The 16,789-nt window shown below is 37.7% G+C and overlaps 1 protein-coding gene across 5 annotated transcripts in view; it reads left to right on the top strand.

Annotated features, from left to right (window-relative positions):
• RPS6KB1 (ribosomal protein S6 kinase B1) overlaps window positions 1-16,789 on the top strand; it is a 40,117-nt gene that overhangs the window by 14,475 nt on the left and 8,853 nt on the right. For 2 of the 5 annotated variants that reach the window (XM_040244166.1, XM_040244167.1), the window contains 8 exons: window positions 7,182-7,329; window positions 9,423-9,480; window positions 10,921-11,021; window positions 12,795-12,885; window positions 13,067-13,157; window positions 13,712-13,819; window positions 14,123-14,185; window positions 14,382-14,459. In XM_040244166.1, the coding sequence (XP_040100100.1) occupies window positions 7,182-7,329; window positions 9,423-9,480; window positions 10,921-11,021; window positions 12,795-12,885; window positions 13,067-13,157; window positions 13,712-13,819; window positions 14,123-14,185; window positions 14,382-14,459 (738 nt within the window). Of the gene's footprint in view, window positions 1-7,181; window positions 7,330-9,422; window positions 9,481-9,666; window positions 9,740-9,840; window positions 10,357-10,920; window positions 11,022-12,794; window positions 12,886-13,066; window positions 13,162-13,711; window positions 13,820-14,122; window positions 14,186-14,381; window positions 14,460-16,789 lie in introns of those variants that run through there. The other 3 variants (XR_005721658.1, XM_040244168.1, XM_040244169.1) reach the window with 3 other exon arrangements.

The following is a 16,789-nucleotide window of genomic DNA, read 5'->3' as shown; positions in this document are numbered from 1 at the left end:
TGTTTCTTTCATTCATTCTTTTATTGAACCAGCTGAGAATCTGTGGTGTGCCAGGCATTTTGCTAGAGACTAGGATTTAGCACTTGAGACGAATGTAATCTCTGCTCTCACTCTGCTTACTATGTAATTCAAGGGAAGAACTGATAAGCTTATCCTTATAATTTCTACTCTAGTCGAAACCTTTCCACTTTGAGGATTAAGCTTATACTAATTTCTTAGTGTTTATCAGTCGTTACCCCTCTCCCCGCCCCCCGCCAAGTCTTATTTTCCTGGGTGTCTTCTGTGTCCTTGTATTAAATAAGTAATCAGTTGCCTAGCCTTCTAATTCCTCATTGATGCCAGATCCATCAGCGTTCACCTCCATTTCACATCGCCAGGCCCCATAGTTGTATCGTCCTCTTCTGAAACACTGGACTATAATAGAACAACAGCATTCTCACTTCTTTATTCCTATAGTGCCTGGTCTTTGGCCCTTTTAGTGCTTTGACCTTTCTGTTTTTTTCTTCAAGTTCTTAGTCCCTTTTTAATTTCGCCTTGTACCTAATCTAGCCTAATCAACATGCTCTCAGTCACCTGCTATCCCTGGTTGACCTTATCCTGCAGAATGCTCTAATCAGTTTATTTGTTAATATTCCTTTATTCGTGTATCTCAGTTATTGAACGTCACTGGCAGAAATCACACAAACTTTAAATTGCTACTGGGAAAATTCATAGTCCCCAACTCACGTAGACCCTCCGTACCCATCAAAGGTTCCTAGCCAGCCCCTTCCATTCTCTACAGCTAGTAGAGCCTTTACGGTCAGTCCAGCTATTCTTTTTTAGCAAACTGCCTCTCTTCCTAGTTGAGGCTGTCAGATATGATTCCCTTCACCTTCCTCGCCCTAATGCGTGTCGTCTGCATTTTCACCTGTCTTTACTTCACTCTCTCCAGGCTTAGTGGGAGATGTGTTCTTCTTTTCCAAGGCCAGACCCTCTCTTTATGTTTGGATCCCCTCTCTTTTTGCCTGTTTAGGGTCTTTTCTTTGTCATTTCTCACTCCTTCTCCATCCTCTATCCTGACTCCATTCTCTGTTTAAATATATTCATGTCTTTGCCATATTTAGAAAATAAATCCTTTCTTTGCTCAAAGTTTATCATAGCTTCCAGTCTCTGCCATTCATAGACTAATTTCTTTTTTTTTTTTTTTTATTTTTATTTTATTTTTTTTTAATTTATTTATTTATTTTTAATTTTTACTTTACAATTCTGTATTGGTTTTGGCATAGATTGACATGAATCCACCACAGGTGTACATGCGTTCCCAAACATGAACCCCCCTCCCACCCCCCTCCCCACAACATCTCTCTGGGTCATCCCCGTGTACCAGCCCCAAGCGTGTCATATCCTGCATCAGACATAGACGGGCATTTAGATTCTTACATGTTATTATACATGTTTCAATGCCATTCTCTCAAATCATCACACCCTCTCCCTCGACTAATTTCTTAAGAAGTTATTTTTTACTGTCTTTTTTACTCACTATATTTTGAACTCACACTCTGCTATTTTGATGAAACTCTTTTTTCCTTTGTCACCAGGGATCTAATTGCTGGATCCAGTAGTCTTTACTTCAGTTCAGTTCAGTCGCTCAATCGTGTCCGACTCTTTGCAACCCCATGAATTGCAGCACGCCAGGCCTCCCTGTCCATCACCAACTCCCAGAGTTCATTCAAACTCACGTCCATCGAGTTGATGATGCCATCCAGCCATCTCATCCTCTGTCGTCCCCTTCACCTCCTGCCCCCAATCCCTCCCAGCATCAGAGTCTTTTCCAATGAGTCAGCTCTTTGTGTGAGGAGGCCAAAGTATTGGAGTTTCAGCTTTAGCATCAGTCCTTCCAATGAACACCCAGGACTGATCTCCTTTAGAATGGACTGGTTGGATCCCCCTGCAGTCCAAGGGACTCTCAGGAGTCTTCTCCAACACCACACTTCAAAAGCATCGATTCTTCGGTGCTCAGCTTTCTTCACAGTCCAACTCTCACATCCATACATGACCACTGGAAAAACCATAGCCTTGACTAGACGGACCTTTGTTGGCAAAGTAATGTCTCTGCTTTGGAATATGCTATCTAGGTTGGTCATAACTTTCCCTCTAAAGAGTAAGCGTCTTTTAATTTCATGGCTGCAATCACCATCTGCAGTGATTTTGGAGCCCCCCAAATAAAGTCTGACACTGTTTCCACTGTTTCCCCATCTATTTCCCCATGAAGTGATGGGACCAGATGCCATGATCTTAAGCCAACTTTTTCACTCTCCTCTTTCACTTTCATCAAGAGGCTTTTTAGTTCTTCTTCACTTTCTGCCATAAGGGTGGTGTCATCTGTATTTCTGAGGTTATTGATATTTCTCCCGGCAATCTTGATTCCAGCTTGTGCTTCTTCCAGCCCAGCGTTTCTCATGATGTACTCTGCTTATAAGTTAAATAAGCAGGGTGACAATATACAGCCTTGACGTACTCCTTTTCCTATTTGGAGCCAGTCTGTTGTTCCATGTCCGGTTCTAACTTTTGCTTCCTGACCTGCATATAGATTTCTCAAGAGGCAGGCCAGGTGGTCTGGTATTCCCATCTCTCTCAGAATTTTCCACAGTTTCTTGTGATCCACATAGTCAAAGGCTTTGGCATAGTCAATAAAGCAAAAACAGATGTTTTTCTGGAACTCTCTTGCTTTTTCCATGATCCAGCGGATGTTGGCAATTTGATCTCTGGTTCCTCTGCCTGTTCTAAAACCAGCTTCAACATCTGGAAGTTCATGGTTCACGTATTGCTGAAGCCTGGCTTGGAGAATTACTTTACTAGTGTGTGAGATGAGTGCAATTTGTGGTAGTTTGAGCAGTCTTTGGCATTGCCTTTCTTTGGAATTGGAATGAAAACTGACCTTTTCCAGTCCTGTGGCCACTGCTGAGTTTTCCAAATTTGCTGGCGTATTGAGTGCAGCACTTTCACAGCATTATCTTTGAGGATTTGAAATAGCTCAACTGGAATTCCATCACCTCCACTAGCTTTGTTCATAGTGATGCTTTCTAAGGCCTACTTGACTTCACATTCCAGGATGTCTGGCTCTAGGTGAGTGATCACACCATCATGATTATCTTGGTCGTGAAGATCTTTTTTGTATATTTCTTTCGTGTATTCTTGCCACCTCTTCTTAATAACTTCTGCTTCTGTTAGGTCCATACCATTTCTGTCCCTTATCGATTCTTTCCTTAACTCATCCTCAATCCTCTCTGTTGCACTGGAGCTATTGACCACAGCATTCTGAAACTACACTCCCTTCACTTCTGTAATTCAAACCTCCTGAACAGTTAAAAAAATAACACCTTTGAAGTTTTTCAAACTTTGCATAGTTGCAAGAATAGTACAGTGATCACCAGTTGTTAACTTTGTCATATTTTCTTTGTCTGCCGCTCCCTTTATCTCTCGTCTCTCTGTATGTACACATATGTATATTCAAAGTTTATTTTTTTGCTATACAGATTGAAAGTTATTTGCAGATATAGCACTTTGCCTTTAAAATCTCTAGTATGTATCTCTTAAGAATAGGGCATTTTCATACATAACCACAATGTAATTATCACATTTGGGAATTTTAATATTGTTATACAATTCTGTTTTCCTGATACATTGTCTGTAGTCAAACTTCCCCAGTTATGTCAATAATATCCTTTACAGCTATTTTTTGTTTTTAATATCCAGGATTTAATGAAGGATCACACATTACATTGAGTAGTCAGTGTCTTTGGTTTCCTTTACTTTTTTGTCTTTCATGACACTAACATTTTCTGAAGACTCTGGGCCAGTCATTTTGCAGAGTGACCCTGATTTGGATATGTTTCATTATTTCCTTATGAAAATGCTTAAATTTTAAATTTAAGTTAGATGCTTTCTGTAGGAATATTTTACATGAGTATTGTGTCCTTAGGAAGCTCATAATGTTAGTCTGTCTCATTATTTGTTGAGTTTGATCATTTGGTTAAGGTGGTGTCCACAAAACTTCCCATTCTACAGATGCCGTTTTCCCTCTGTAATTAAAAAGTATCTATGGAATGAAAGTTAGAGATTCTGCTAATATTCCATCCTAATAATCTTCTACACCCAATGGTTTTATTATCCATCATTTCTTAGCCAAATCAGGTAGTACTCTGGTGATTATAAAGTGGAGACTTTTCTGTTTATCAGTTTTTTCTGTATTAGTTGTCATTTTTCTGTAAAGAAGAGCCTTTCATATATTTTTTTAATGTCTAAAGCCTTGTTTATCTGCTTTTTGGCTGCACTGGGCTTTGTCTAGCTGCAGCGAGCCGGGGCTCCTCTCGAGCTGCACTGCGCGGCTTCTTCTTGTGGTGGCTGCTCCCGTTGTGGAGCACGGGCTCTGGGCACCAGGACTTAGCAGTTGCAGCTTGTGGCTCTCGAGCACACAAGCTTCAATAGTTGCGGTGACAGGTTTAGCTGTGTGCTGGCACATGGTATCGTCCTGGAAATCCATGTCCAAATCTGTGTCCCCTGCATTGGCAACCATGGACTATTAGTGAAGTCCCGAAGTTTAGTTTTTTAAAACAGTATGGACTACTTTTTTCATAGTGTTATCTATTTCTTTCATTATTCAAATTTTGGTCTGAAAATTTTCCCAAATTTTCTGGAGAGAGCTCTTTTAAGAAGGCTTCTGTGCCCTTTTAACGTGTCCCTGTTAGTTTCGCAGTACTTCCTTTCTGTATAGTAGTGAGCTCCAGGTTTACCTTGCGTGTTCCCTCACGCTGGCCTGGCACCATCTCTTTTACCATGGAGCCGTGGTTTCTTTGGTAGAGAAACTAGGATCTGATTTCCAAGCTATGGTCTTTGCTACTGAAGTGTCATTCTTCTGGCTCTTTCAGAACAGAGCTAGAAGTTTTGTTTTTGTTTTAAATCATGGCTTCAATTGATATTCCTAATTTCAGTCCAGTTCTTTAGGGTTCTTTTTTCCTCAGTCTGCATTTTGCGTCTCTTTTTCCACATTGAGAAAAGCCTGATAACAACATCAATACATTAACTCGTGTACTTAGTGGTACAATATATGCTAATAGTTAGAGAATTACAATACCAATAGTACTAGTAGTAGCTGCAAGCCTACTAAGTGTGGCTTAAGATTTCCTTGCAATTTTTGTTATGCTTACATATGTTACTTAATGTGCAGTGTAAAGTTATTTAAATATCTTTTTCCTCTTTTTGTGGTAAAATTATCAAAGAATTGGATTGGCCAAAAAGTTCACTTGGGTTTTTGCACTATTGTATGGAAAAACCCAAATGAACTTTTTGGCCAACCTAATAAAAGTCAATTAAATTTGTGTATTTCTCCTGTATTCAGTTTTATTTGCCTCCCCTATCCTTGTTGATTTAATATTTTTTGAAATGTATAAAACATTATCATGGTTCAGAATTCAAGATCTCCATTTTATAATCACCATATGATATTTGATTCAGGTAAGAAGAGAAATAAATGATTAAACTATTAATGTTTTGCTTAAAATTCCTTTTCCTTTTCTTGCCTTCCCACAGTTGTTAACTTTTTTTTTGTTTGATAGGTTTCTTGTTGGGATTTTATTTTATTTTATTTTCTTGACCACACCACACAGCATGTAGGATCTTAGTTCCCTGACCAGGGATTGAACCCAGGACCTTGGCAGTGAGAACTAGACTGTCAGGGAATTCCCTTTCGTTAACTTTTGACTTATCTTAGTTGTGCTCATTATTGTGTTTATAAGGATGTACATATTATTATATTTTTATTTCCTCGTTTACACAAAAGGTAGCATACTGTGTATGCTGCTGTGCCACATATGTTCTTTTGCACCTTGCTTTCATAGAGATATTCCTTGTTTTTTAAAAAAAATATTTATTATTTTTCTTTCTTTCTTTGGCTGCTCTCTTAGGTGCAGCATGCAGGGCTTTTAGCTGTGGCATGTGGGATCTGGTTCCCTGACCAGTGAGTGCACCCATGCCCCCTGCACTGGGACTGCAGAGTCTTAGCCACTGGACCACCAGGGAGATCCCCCTCATTCTTTGTATAGCTTTATAGGGTTTTCATTCACTATCCTATGCTTAGGCATTTAGGTTGTTTCTAATGTTTCACTTTTACAAATATTGATAATATTCCAACCAGTAACCTTGTGTACATGCTTTTTCATGTCCAGAACAATTTATCATTTCCCCAAAACTTTCTTCTTTGTTTACATTTCCTCAGTGGCACTATTAGTTACACAGAAACCATGGTATCATTCTAATATCTCATTAGTTAGGAAGTGCTAATGATGCAATTTTACCCTTTTTTTTCCCCCAGCTTCATTTTCTTAGTTACAGATTTTACTTCTTGCTTACTTTACTAGCCTCCTAACAGATGTTGTTTCTTCCCTAAAACTTCACACTGCTACTTGAGCTGTCTTTCTTAAAGACAAGGATTATTCATTTACCTTACCACAAGATTTCTTCTCAGCCTCTAAAAATATAATTCAAATGCCTTTGCCTCGATGCTCAGGCTTTCCATTTCCTGGCCTCCACCTACATCTCCAGCCTAATACGTCTCCTAAATGCTTCTAAGCATACTGAACTACCTAATAGATCCTCTCAACGCCCAGTCCTGTCAGGTCTCTTTTGCATTGGGAATGCCTTTTTTTTTTTTTTCAGCTTCCGCATTTTATCTTAATAACTTTTTATGATACCGCTCAGGTATACCACCTACAGGAAGACTTCTGGCTGTCGGATCTAGCTCTGTTGTTCACCCATAGCACCTGGTGCTTAGCTCCATTGACTCCTCTCTCTTCCCTGGGACTTTGGCCTCCTATGGGCTAGAGACTCCTATTAATTCTGCTTTCTTGTTAAGAGCCTAGAAAAGAGTAGACATTCAAAAAAGTTAGTGAATATCTGAATAAACTTGATCAGTTTACATTAAAACAAATTATTTAGGTTTTCATTTACGTGTTTACTGCAGAAAAATCCAAACAGTGCAGATGTATATAAGAGGCGAATGTCTTCCGTTTCCCGTCTCAGTCTCTAGTGAGACCTAAGATTAATAGTTTTAATGTTGGTGAGAAAAGCACAAAGTAGATTTTCCCAATCCTATAGGATAAAAATGTCTACTGTTTTGTTCTTATAGATCATCTCTTTTCCTTTAGGCAATGATAGTAAGAAATGCTAAAGATACAGCTCATACAAAAGCAGAACGGAATATTCTGGAGGAAGTAAAGCATCCTTTCATTGTGGATTTAATTTATGCCTTTCAGACCGGTGGAAAACTCTACCTCATCCTTGAGTATCTCAGCGGTCAGTACACAGTTTGGTGTAATTATTTGCATTAGCTCCAGAAACTTGTTCAAAACATTATTTTTCAATAGAACAGTGCTTTTTCCCAGTGTGACCAAATAGTTCTTAAAATCGACAAGTACATTAACATAAGGAATTCATATGGGACCAAATGTTTCTTTTTGTAGACAAATATGAAGGAAACTTTAAAGGTTGTCTTTTTTCTTCATCTGTAATGTTTTATCTTAATTCTCTTGTAATCAGTTAACAAAATAACAAACACCTAATGGATAGCCATCAAACTGACTGCACTTGGGTAAGATAATAAAATTCAAATAAACCACTAACTGAAATGGAAAACTTAGAGTATTGTTTAAGGTAATGAGTATTTTTGGTATTGCATATTTAAACAGAAGCGTTTTTTGTTTAATGTAATTCTACAGATAGATTTTGCAGTTTTACATTGGAAATCTCTCACTCATTCCAGGACTTAACCCTTCCTAGGAATTCGTGGCACCCTATAGCATTTTTAGATCACAGGTATCTATTTACAGCAAACACACTTGAGTTTTCTGAAAAACAGATTTCACAGTAGCCTGTAACATGGAATAGAAAGCTGCACAATTTAATAACTTTTTTGTGACTGTTACCATTTTTTCTTGTAACTGTATTTTAACATAGTTTCAGATTTACACAAAAAAGGTGCAGCAATAAGACAAAGAGTTCCCACCTACTATTCACCTAGATTCCCCAAGTGTTATCCTTTTACCACAATTGTTTTGTTTCATCTTTCTTTTTTCTCCCTCTCTTATATGTATATATGCAGGTGTGTATATAGATACATATACATAAATATGTTTATAGATATATTAACACATATGTGTATATATATTCATAATTTTTTCTGAACTGTTTAAGAGAGTGTTGCAGACTTGATTTCCCTTTATCCCTAAATATTTCAGTGTATATTTTTCTGAAATTAACCACAGTATCTTACATAACTATACCAAAATTATCAGAATAGGAAATTAACACTGATAGCAGTAATCTCTTTCCTTAGTTTCCCTTAATCTGTAACAGTTCCTAAGTCTTTCTTTGTCTTTCATGACCTTGAGAGTTTTGAAGTCTAGTTTGTAGAATGCATCAGTTTGGGCTTATCTGGTGTTTCCTCAGGATTAGACTCAGGTTATGCAGTTTTGGGAGGACCATCGAAGTGGCGTCCTGTCCTTCTCTGTGTATCAGAGCAAGAAGTACATAAGATTTGTATCTTTGTTCCATTGCTGTTGATTTTAACTTGAACATACATATAAGGTGTTGAAGTTTTTTTGGGTTTTTTTGGTGAAGTTTTTCCTTTTTTAATTAGTAAGTATTTTGAGGAGATACTTTGAAATTATTTAAATATCTCATCTCTCATCAAGCTTTCACATACAGTTTTAGCATCCATTGATTCTTGCCTGAAACAATTAACTATGATGATTGCCAAGTGATTTTTCTTATTCCATCATGCTTCCTTCATTTATTTGGCATTCTACTGTAACAAAGAGCTTTCTGTTCTCCCCCATTATAAAAAAGAAATTTATCTATTCTTTTATTTAAATCATTGTGGACTCATGGATTCTAAGATTATTTAGTAGACTATAACACTTTGTTAACATCGTAACATTGTTTATTTTGATATTCAAATCATGCCATACTATTTACCTAAGACATTGACAAATTCATTCCATTTTAGAGTTTTAATTTGGGCATTCACTAATTTACAAGGATGGTTTAATTACATATTAACATTTTCCTACTTACCGGTAAAATGTTAGAGAAGCTTTAATCAAGATTTTTTTTAACCTCAAGTCTGAAATCTGTTGTAAATATTTTGAAGTTTATAGATGTAAAACCTAGAATTCCCAAACTTCTATATTTCACATAAGAAGAACACTGCTAAAAATGGAATCCTGAGGACTTAGTTTTAAACCTATAATTTTTAGGATCTGTTTTTTATTTTTAAAGGGTTGATGTCTTTTAATTATGGTTAAGAGGAAAGCACAAACCCTCTCATTAGCAGTGGATTGTTGGAAATAAAGATTGTTGTATTTCTAATGTCTTTCTTTTCTTTACAGGAGGAGAATTATTTATGCAGTTAGAAAGAGAAGGAATATTTATGGAAGACACAGCCTGGTAAGTGAAATTTTTGTGGTTGCATGAATTCAGGTAATAATTCCTATAATCAAAAGCAAAGTCCTATTCCCACTGTGGGCAGCCAGTAAATTGTTTTGGAGCCAGTCAGTCACTCAGGACTCAATGGGGAGAAGCAGCTTTGGGTCTTGGCAGCTATTAGAGATCACATCATTCCTTTGCCCCCAGGCCTTGGGTGGAATGTTCTTCACACCAGTTCCTAACAGAACCATTCTCACTGGGGCTTTATTTCCTTGAATTGGTAAGCTGCCTGCCTTGGCTCTGGGTGAGTGTGGTTTTCCAGTGAAACTTTTATGTGTGGACCCATGGAAAGTATCAGAAACCATCTCCTTTTTTTTGTAGACTGTCCAGTTCCCAAGGTGCAGTCTTAGGGAGATGATAAGTCTGTACACATCATCTGTGGATTGATTCAGTGGCCAGGATGGGATCTACCCTTCTATTTCTTAAGATGGCATCTGCTTCAAATTAAAAATATACATACCCTTTTGTGAGATGACAGTACTGGGTAACAATAAATCAGTTTATCCTACACATTAATTGATTAGAAAACACTTAAATGTTTTTTTCTACCTTAATTACCAAACTGCATTCCATTGTTTAATTTCAGGCCTTTTCTAACCCAGAAGCTGCATTTAAGAGCCTTAGGGATGAAGTGCCCTTTTTTGGAGGAGGCTCTCTGAGCCGTGTTGGAGGCTGTGTTTGTGGTCCTGCTGGCTGTGAAACTGCCTCAGTTCTCTAGGACACACCCTCTCCATCCTGGAGTAATCTGCAGGATTGCAACATTGTTATGCAGCCAGTATTGCAGTGCCTTGTGCTTTTCGAATCCAGACAGGGTTGACTCAGCCCTTTATTCTTTTGAGGTAGATAAATTTGAGTGTCACACAATTTATAGTTGTGGGCTGGCTGGCAAGAGGGAGGGCAGATACTGTGGGCATGAGCTGTATATAAATATGCAGCTGTATTAAGTAAGGGATGAGTGGGCTTTTAAGGGTCAGGTTATAAGGTGTTTTTGAAACTAAGGTTTGATCTCGGAGAATAATGAAGTTCCTATTTCCTATGGAATTTAAAAATTGGGGGTGGGTGGGAGAAATTTGCTTTGATCTGAATGACTATTGGCCCAGTTCCCACATAGACAGAAGAAAACATTACCAGTGACAGTTTGGCATAATCTGGACTTCTCTGCAGTTTTAGCAAGATGTTTTATTGATGAAATAAAACACTTTATAGTTTCACTAAACAAGTGAAACATAAATGTCTCCATGCATTTTGGCAGCAGCCTGTGCCATCTCTTTTCCCCATACCCACCCCCGCTAATTTGGTCTTTGGTGCATGTCTGTTTCTTTCAAGGAATTTTGCTCCAAACATAAACTGCTTTGAGTGGATTATTCTTTTTAATTTTTATTAAATCACTTTCGTTTCCAGCTTTTACTTGGCAGAAATCTCCATGGCTTTGGGGCATTTACATCAAAAGGGGATCATCTACAGAGACCTGAAGCCGGAGAATATCATGCTTAATCACCAAGGTGGAGATATACTGTAAACAGTTCTATAGTAAATAATCATCTTAAAATCTTCCCACACAGGTTCATGGTCATTTTCAAAGCCCCATATTCATGTGTCTGTTACTATATGTTCCTCCCTCAGAATTTATAGCATCACGATGCTTGTACTTACGGTTAATGAGATCAAAAAGAGTTGAGGATAACTGGCCACTCAACTCCCTTTTCTAGTTTAACCTTTACTCTTTATAGCTTTGTCATTCTTTTGAAATCCTTACATAAAGTGTGGTGAGCCAAAAGCCAGTCCAAATACTAGTTTTGGTTTGTTTCTTAAGTTGGAAAGTGAATCTTAACTTTATAAATTGAGTTTTCTTTAATGATGAAAATACAGAAATATTAGAAACAATGTTTTTATGATAAATTTTATTAATGCTATATAAAAGAGAAGGAGATTAGAACTGAACCAAACCATTTGATTATACTTTGGAAATAAAATGTTTAGTAGGCATCAGTTTATTCTTGCTGTTTGTTCGTAACAGATGTAGGAATCAGACAAACTAATATTCTGAACAGCTGTGGGTACAGCAGAGTGAACCTTGATTGTAACTGCATATTGCTACAGACAGTTGAGCTTATGTGAGAGTAACCTGGGCTGGGGAGACTTGGCAGTTTACTCACATCCCAGAGAAGCAGCCCGCCAGTCCGGGTATCTGGGGGCCAGTGGCAGCTGCTGATCCTTAGGTGTCTATCAGAGGACGCAAGAGGTAGTTAACTCTCGTACAGAAAATGGCTTATGGACAACCGATGCCAGAATAAATGTTTCAAATTGTGGGGTTTTTTTTCTTTTCTTCTCCCCCCCCCCCTTTTTTTTTTTTAAGAAATGCTGTATTTAACACGTTTGTCATGGATATCTATGTATCTTCCTTTCTCCCAGTTCTATCCTCATTGCCTCAGATTTAGATTCTGAATTCTAAGACAAGGGATAATAGGAATTTGATTAGTTAGCTTCTGTGATCCATAACCTAAGTGTATCAGGTAATTCGGTGAAAATGTCATATTTCTTCTTCTATGTCAGAGTAAAGTACACATTTACATGAGTTAATAGTCCATTGCCTTTTCTTGAAGTAAACTGGGAATAGAAGGGTCCCTGTGGTTGCTGAACCACTGGATAGCTAATGACAGGTCAGTAGGACTAAACTTGAACTGAAGTGTTCTTTGTATAAGGTGATGAGTTTTTTACTTTCTGGATCAGAAATGATGGTTCCATGCTATGTAGCAATTTCATTTCTTTCTTCTCTTCCAGAGTGCATTGGCAGAATAAGCTAACTTGTTATAGTGACTAGGACTGTTTTAAGAACTGTTAGGTCACAGTTCATGGTGATAAAAGCAATATATTTCAAATACAGTGTCACACCTTTGTTTAAAACATGCAGAAGATTTTTTTTTAGGGTCTGTATACTTAATCCATACTTCATCAAATTTTCCCAGGACTTACTTGCTCAGGATGGTAAAGGATTTTTGATATGAAGTAAAGCTGGAGCCTTAGACAAGCTGTTCTATCTTTTTCTCATATTTATTTTCCCACAAGATAGATTATATCACTGGCAAAGGTAATTTTGCCTTATCCTTCACAAATTAGCATCCTTATTTTTGGATGGAACATTGCTAGTTCTTGATCTCAAAAAATAAAGCAGAAAAATTAAAACGAACGGATAGACTATTATCTTGTATGAAAACATTTAAACACTGCACGTACTTAGAATTCTCAAAATAACCATCTTTATTCTTTCCTTCTAGGTCACGTCAAACTAACAGATTTTGGACTATGCAAAGAATCTATTCATGATGGAACAGTCACACACACCTTCTGTGGAACAATAGAATACATGTGAGCTGCATGTTGAAAGAAATATTACTGGTTTGGGGGTAATAGCTGAGTTTTACCTGGTTTAAGTAATACGTGTGCTAAATTTTCTGTTGCACTATTTGATTCTGTATCCTGTAGAAATTTAAATTCAGATGACATGCAACTGGTGGACTATTGAGGTATATTATTTTTCTCTTTGTAGGGCCCCTGAGATCTTGATGAGAAGTGGCCACAATCGTGCTGTGGATTGGTGGAGTTTGGGAGCATTAATGTATGACATGCTGACCGGAGCAGTAGGTGCACAGTTAAAAGCTGCATGTATTATGGGCTGTGCTGAGTAGTTACAGTCGTTACAGCAAGACATGGTGCCGATTCTTGGAAAATGTTACCAGTGAAATTATTTATTTTTCAATGAAGTTATTTTTTAAAAATCTAACACTAGCAATGCTTTATTAGTGGTATTATGGGCCTCTGTACTTTTAGAAGTATTTTCATCTGTACTTTTAAAAGTATTTTCATTTAGATGATTTAGGTCATGGCCTGTGGTCCTGTGAATCAGAGGCAAAACAAGTATTGCCCTTACTTTATAGATGGACAAAGTGAAGCATAAAATCAAATGGCTCACCCATTATTACACCAGGCTAATGGTGGAAAACCAGTTCCTTCCAGGACATTGCTTTTTCTCTGTGCCATTGCTTAAAAACTACAGCTCTTTAGTGGTCAGTCATCCCACATCACAGCATACATTTCTGATCTCTGTGTTACTAATTCAGGAAATGGATAATTCTGTTATTTAAAATTTTATATTCTTTCTATGCTAATTTTTCTTACTCTCTTCTATTCTTAGCCCCCGTTCACTGGGGAGAATAGAAAGAAAACAATTGACAAAATCCTCAAATGTAAACTCAATTTGCCTCCCTACCTCACGCAAGAAGCCAGAGATCTGCTTAAAAAGGTAGGATTCTAAAATTAGCACTCAATGCATAAGTCTCAACTACTAGGATTTAAATAGATAGAACTGAATATACATTTTGAATATAGAATCATACACAGATGTTCACAAAAAAGCTTACAGTTTTTGCCTCCAAAGTACAAATGTGTTTATTTAAAGACTTTCTTTTCTTTTTATTCCCAGACAGTATTTGGAAGTAATTAGTAAAGCATATGTTCTCAAGGCAAAATAGACCTGCAAATTCTATAAAGAAAAAATAATCAATTTGATTAAGTTCATCAGTGTTTTTCTTTTCCTTCCTAAAAGCTGCTGAAAAGAAATGCTGCTTCTCGTCTTGGAGCTGGTCCTGGGGATGCTGGAGAAGTTCAAGTAGGGACTGGCATGTTTGGTGATTTGAGGGGAAGATAATGCCAATTTTATATATTTGTGAAGGTTATATGTAGTTGCTCAGAAATATATCTTATTTTGTGATTGGTAACTTCAAATAGTCTGTTAACTTGTCAATCCAGTAAAGTCTGTTCCCCTTAATCTTTCTTCCTGCTTTTTTTGTTTCATTTTTACCCAGGCTCATCCATTCTTCAGACATATTAACTGGGAAGAACTGCTGGCTCGGAAGGTGGAGCCCCCCTTCAAACCTCTTTTGGTGTGTATTCATGAAAGCATGTAATTTGAGAGACCTGGTACTTTTTTAGAATAAGAGAATCTCAGACCAGTTAGAAATATTTATTAATGATGCAAAAACTTTGGCCTGTCCTCTCTTCTCTTCACAATCTGTATTCCGTGCAGTCTTTTAAGGAACTACAGCAGCAATTGATGGCTATATTAACTGGTTTTAAGTTGGTTGCTTAAGATAATTAAATACCTTAAGTAATTGGGACTTTTAGTTTTCTTGCTTTGTTTTTGTTTTGCTTAACTCAGCCCATTCTGAATTTGCTTTCATATAGCAAAGTATCATAAACTAGGTGGCTTAAACAGAAATTTACTGTGTTGCAGTTCTGGAGGCTAGAAGTTCAAGATCAAGGTATTGTCAGGGTTGGCTCTTGCTACAGGTTGTGAGAGACTGTTTCATGCTTATCTGCTAGCCTCCAGTGATTTGCTGGCAATCCTTGGCATTTCTTGGCTTGTAGGCACATCATCCTATCTTTTCCTTCATGTTCGTGTGGCATTCTCCTTGTGTGCAGATCTGCATCCAAATTTTCTGTTTTTTTATAAGAACACCAGTCATTGAATTAGGATCCCTCCTTACTCCAGAATGACCTTATCTTAACTAGTTACATCTGTAAAGGCCTTCATTCCAAACAAGGTTACCTTCTGAGGTCCTGGGGTTAGAACTTCATCATGGGAATGTTGGAGGGACGCCATTCAAGCCATAACAATGTGTTTATAAGTGAACGAGTTAGTGTCTTAGTTCTTTCTTTTTCCCACCTCAAGAATTTGAGAAAAGATAGTTGCTTTTTCTGTTTCTTGAAGTGAAGGAAAATGAATAGGATAACGACGATGGGGATTTGGTCCTAGGAGCACAGGGGTTGCTTGCTTTAAAATTTCAACATATTTTAAAGTTTAAAATTTGAACATGACCGTCAGGGTAGAACCCTCTTGTACCAACTGCCCAGCTTCAAAAATTATCAAGTCATCTTGTTTAAACATAAACATAACCACCATGCTATCATCGTAACTAAAAAGCTAACAATTTCCCTAGTTGTTTCTTTTTTTTTCCCTGTTGTTTTGATTCAATAAGGATTCAGTCAAGACTGTATAGGTTGACTGTGTTTCTTAAGTCTTAAGAAACTGATCAGTTCAGTTTAGTCCCAGTTGCGTCCGACTCTTTGTGTCCCCATGGACTGTAGCACGTCAGACTTCCCTGTCCCATCACCAACTCCCGGAGCTTGCTCAAACTCATGTCCATCGAGTCAGTGATGCCATCCAACCATCTCATCCTCTGTCTTCTTTTCCTTCTGCCTTCAATCTTGCCCAGCATGAGGGTCTTTTCCAGTGAGACAGTTCTTCGCATCAGGTAGCCAGGAATTTCAGCTTCAGCAGTCCTTCCAATGAATATTCAGGACTGATTTCCTTTAGGATGGACCAGTTTGATCTCCTTGCAGTCCAAGGGACTCTCAAGATTCTTCTCCAACACCACAGTTCAAAAGCATCAATTCTTCGGTGCTCAGCTTTCTTTATGGTCCAACTCTCACATCTGTACATGACTACTGGAGAAACCATAGCTTTGACTAGACAGACCTGATAGCCACTCTCAATTCCTCCTTTGAGGACTTACTAAAGAAACTTTACCATTTGTCCTGTGCAGTTCCTCATATTTTGATTTTGCCGATTTTAACTCCATGGCATGTCCTCAGCCATGTTCACCTGTTCCTCATATTTCTGGAAACTAATAGTACTAATAGATCTGATTCAGATTAAATTTTTGGTGCTATATATTTTGATCAGAAGATATGATGTGTACTTAAACATTTCTTTTAGTGATGTTAGTGGTCATTAATCATTGCCTGTATCAGTGGTTCTCAGCCAGGGTTGATTCGGCAATGTCAGAGACAAGCTGTCACAACTTAGGGAGGGGTGCTACTGGTACTTATGAGTAGAGGCCAGAGATGCTATTGAACATCCTGTAACGCACCGGACAGCCTCCCGCAACAAGAGTCATCAGGTCCAAAATGTCAACAGTGCTAAGGCTGAGAATCCAGAGCCTAGTTAGTTCCAAGATTTTGTTAAGGGTTTGCAGAATTGTCCTACTCTAATAATCGTTACTCATTCTTTATTAGGTGGAATTGTCCTGTTGAAAGATACTCTTACATCAGTTGTTTGGTTACCTGAGGCACAGTTTATATAGAAAAGGCAGGATAAATGTTTTCTTTCCCAGTTCCTGAAATAATGAATTAGTTCCCTAGCACCTTCCAAAATTGACCAATGAATTATGTGATTTTTTTACTACAATTATGGATTCATGCTGTTTAACAT

Source organism: Oryx dammah, unplaced genomic scaffold (assembly GCF_014754425.2).
Source record: "Oryx dammah isolate SB20612 unplaced genomic scaffold, SCBI_Odam_1.1 HiC_scaffold_8, whole genome shotgun sequence".
Classification (NCBI taxonomy): domain Eukaryota; kingdom Metazoa; phylum Chordata; class Mammalia; order Artiodactyla; family Bovidae; genus Oryx; species Oryx dammah.
The sequence above is the reverse complement of the archived record's forward strand: the minus strand, read 5'-3'. Positions and strand labels throughout refer to the sequence as shown.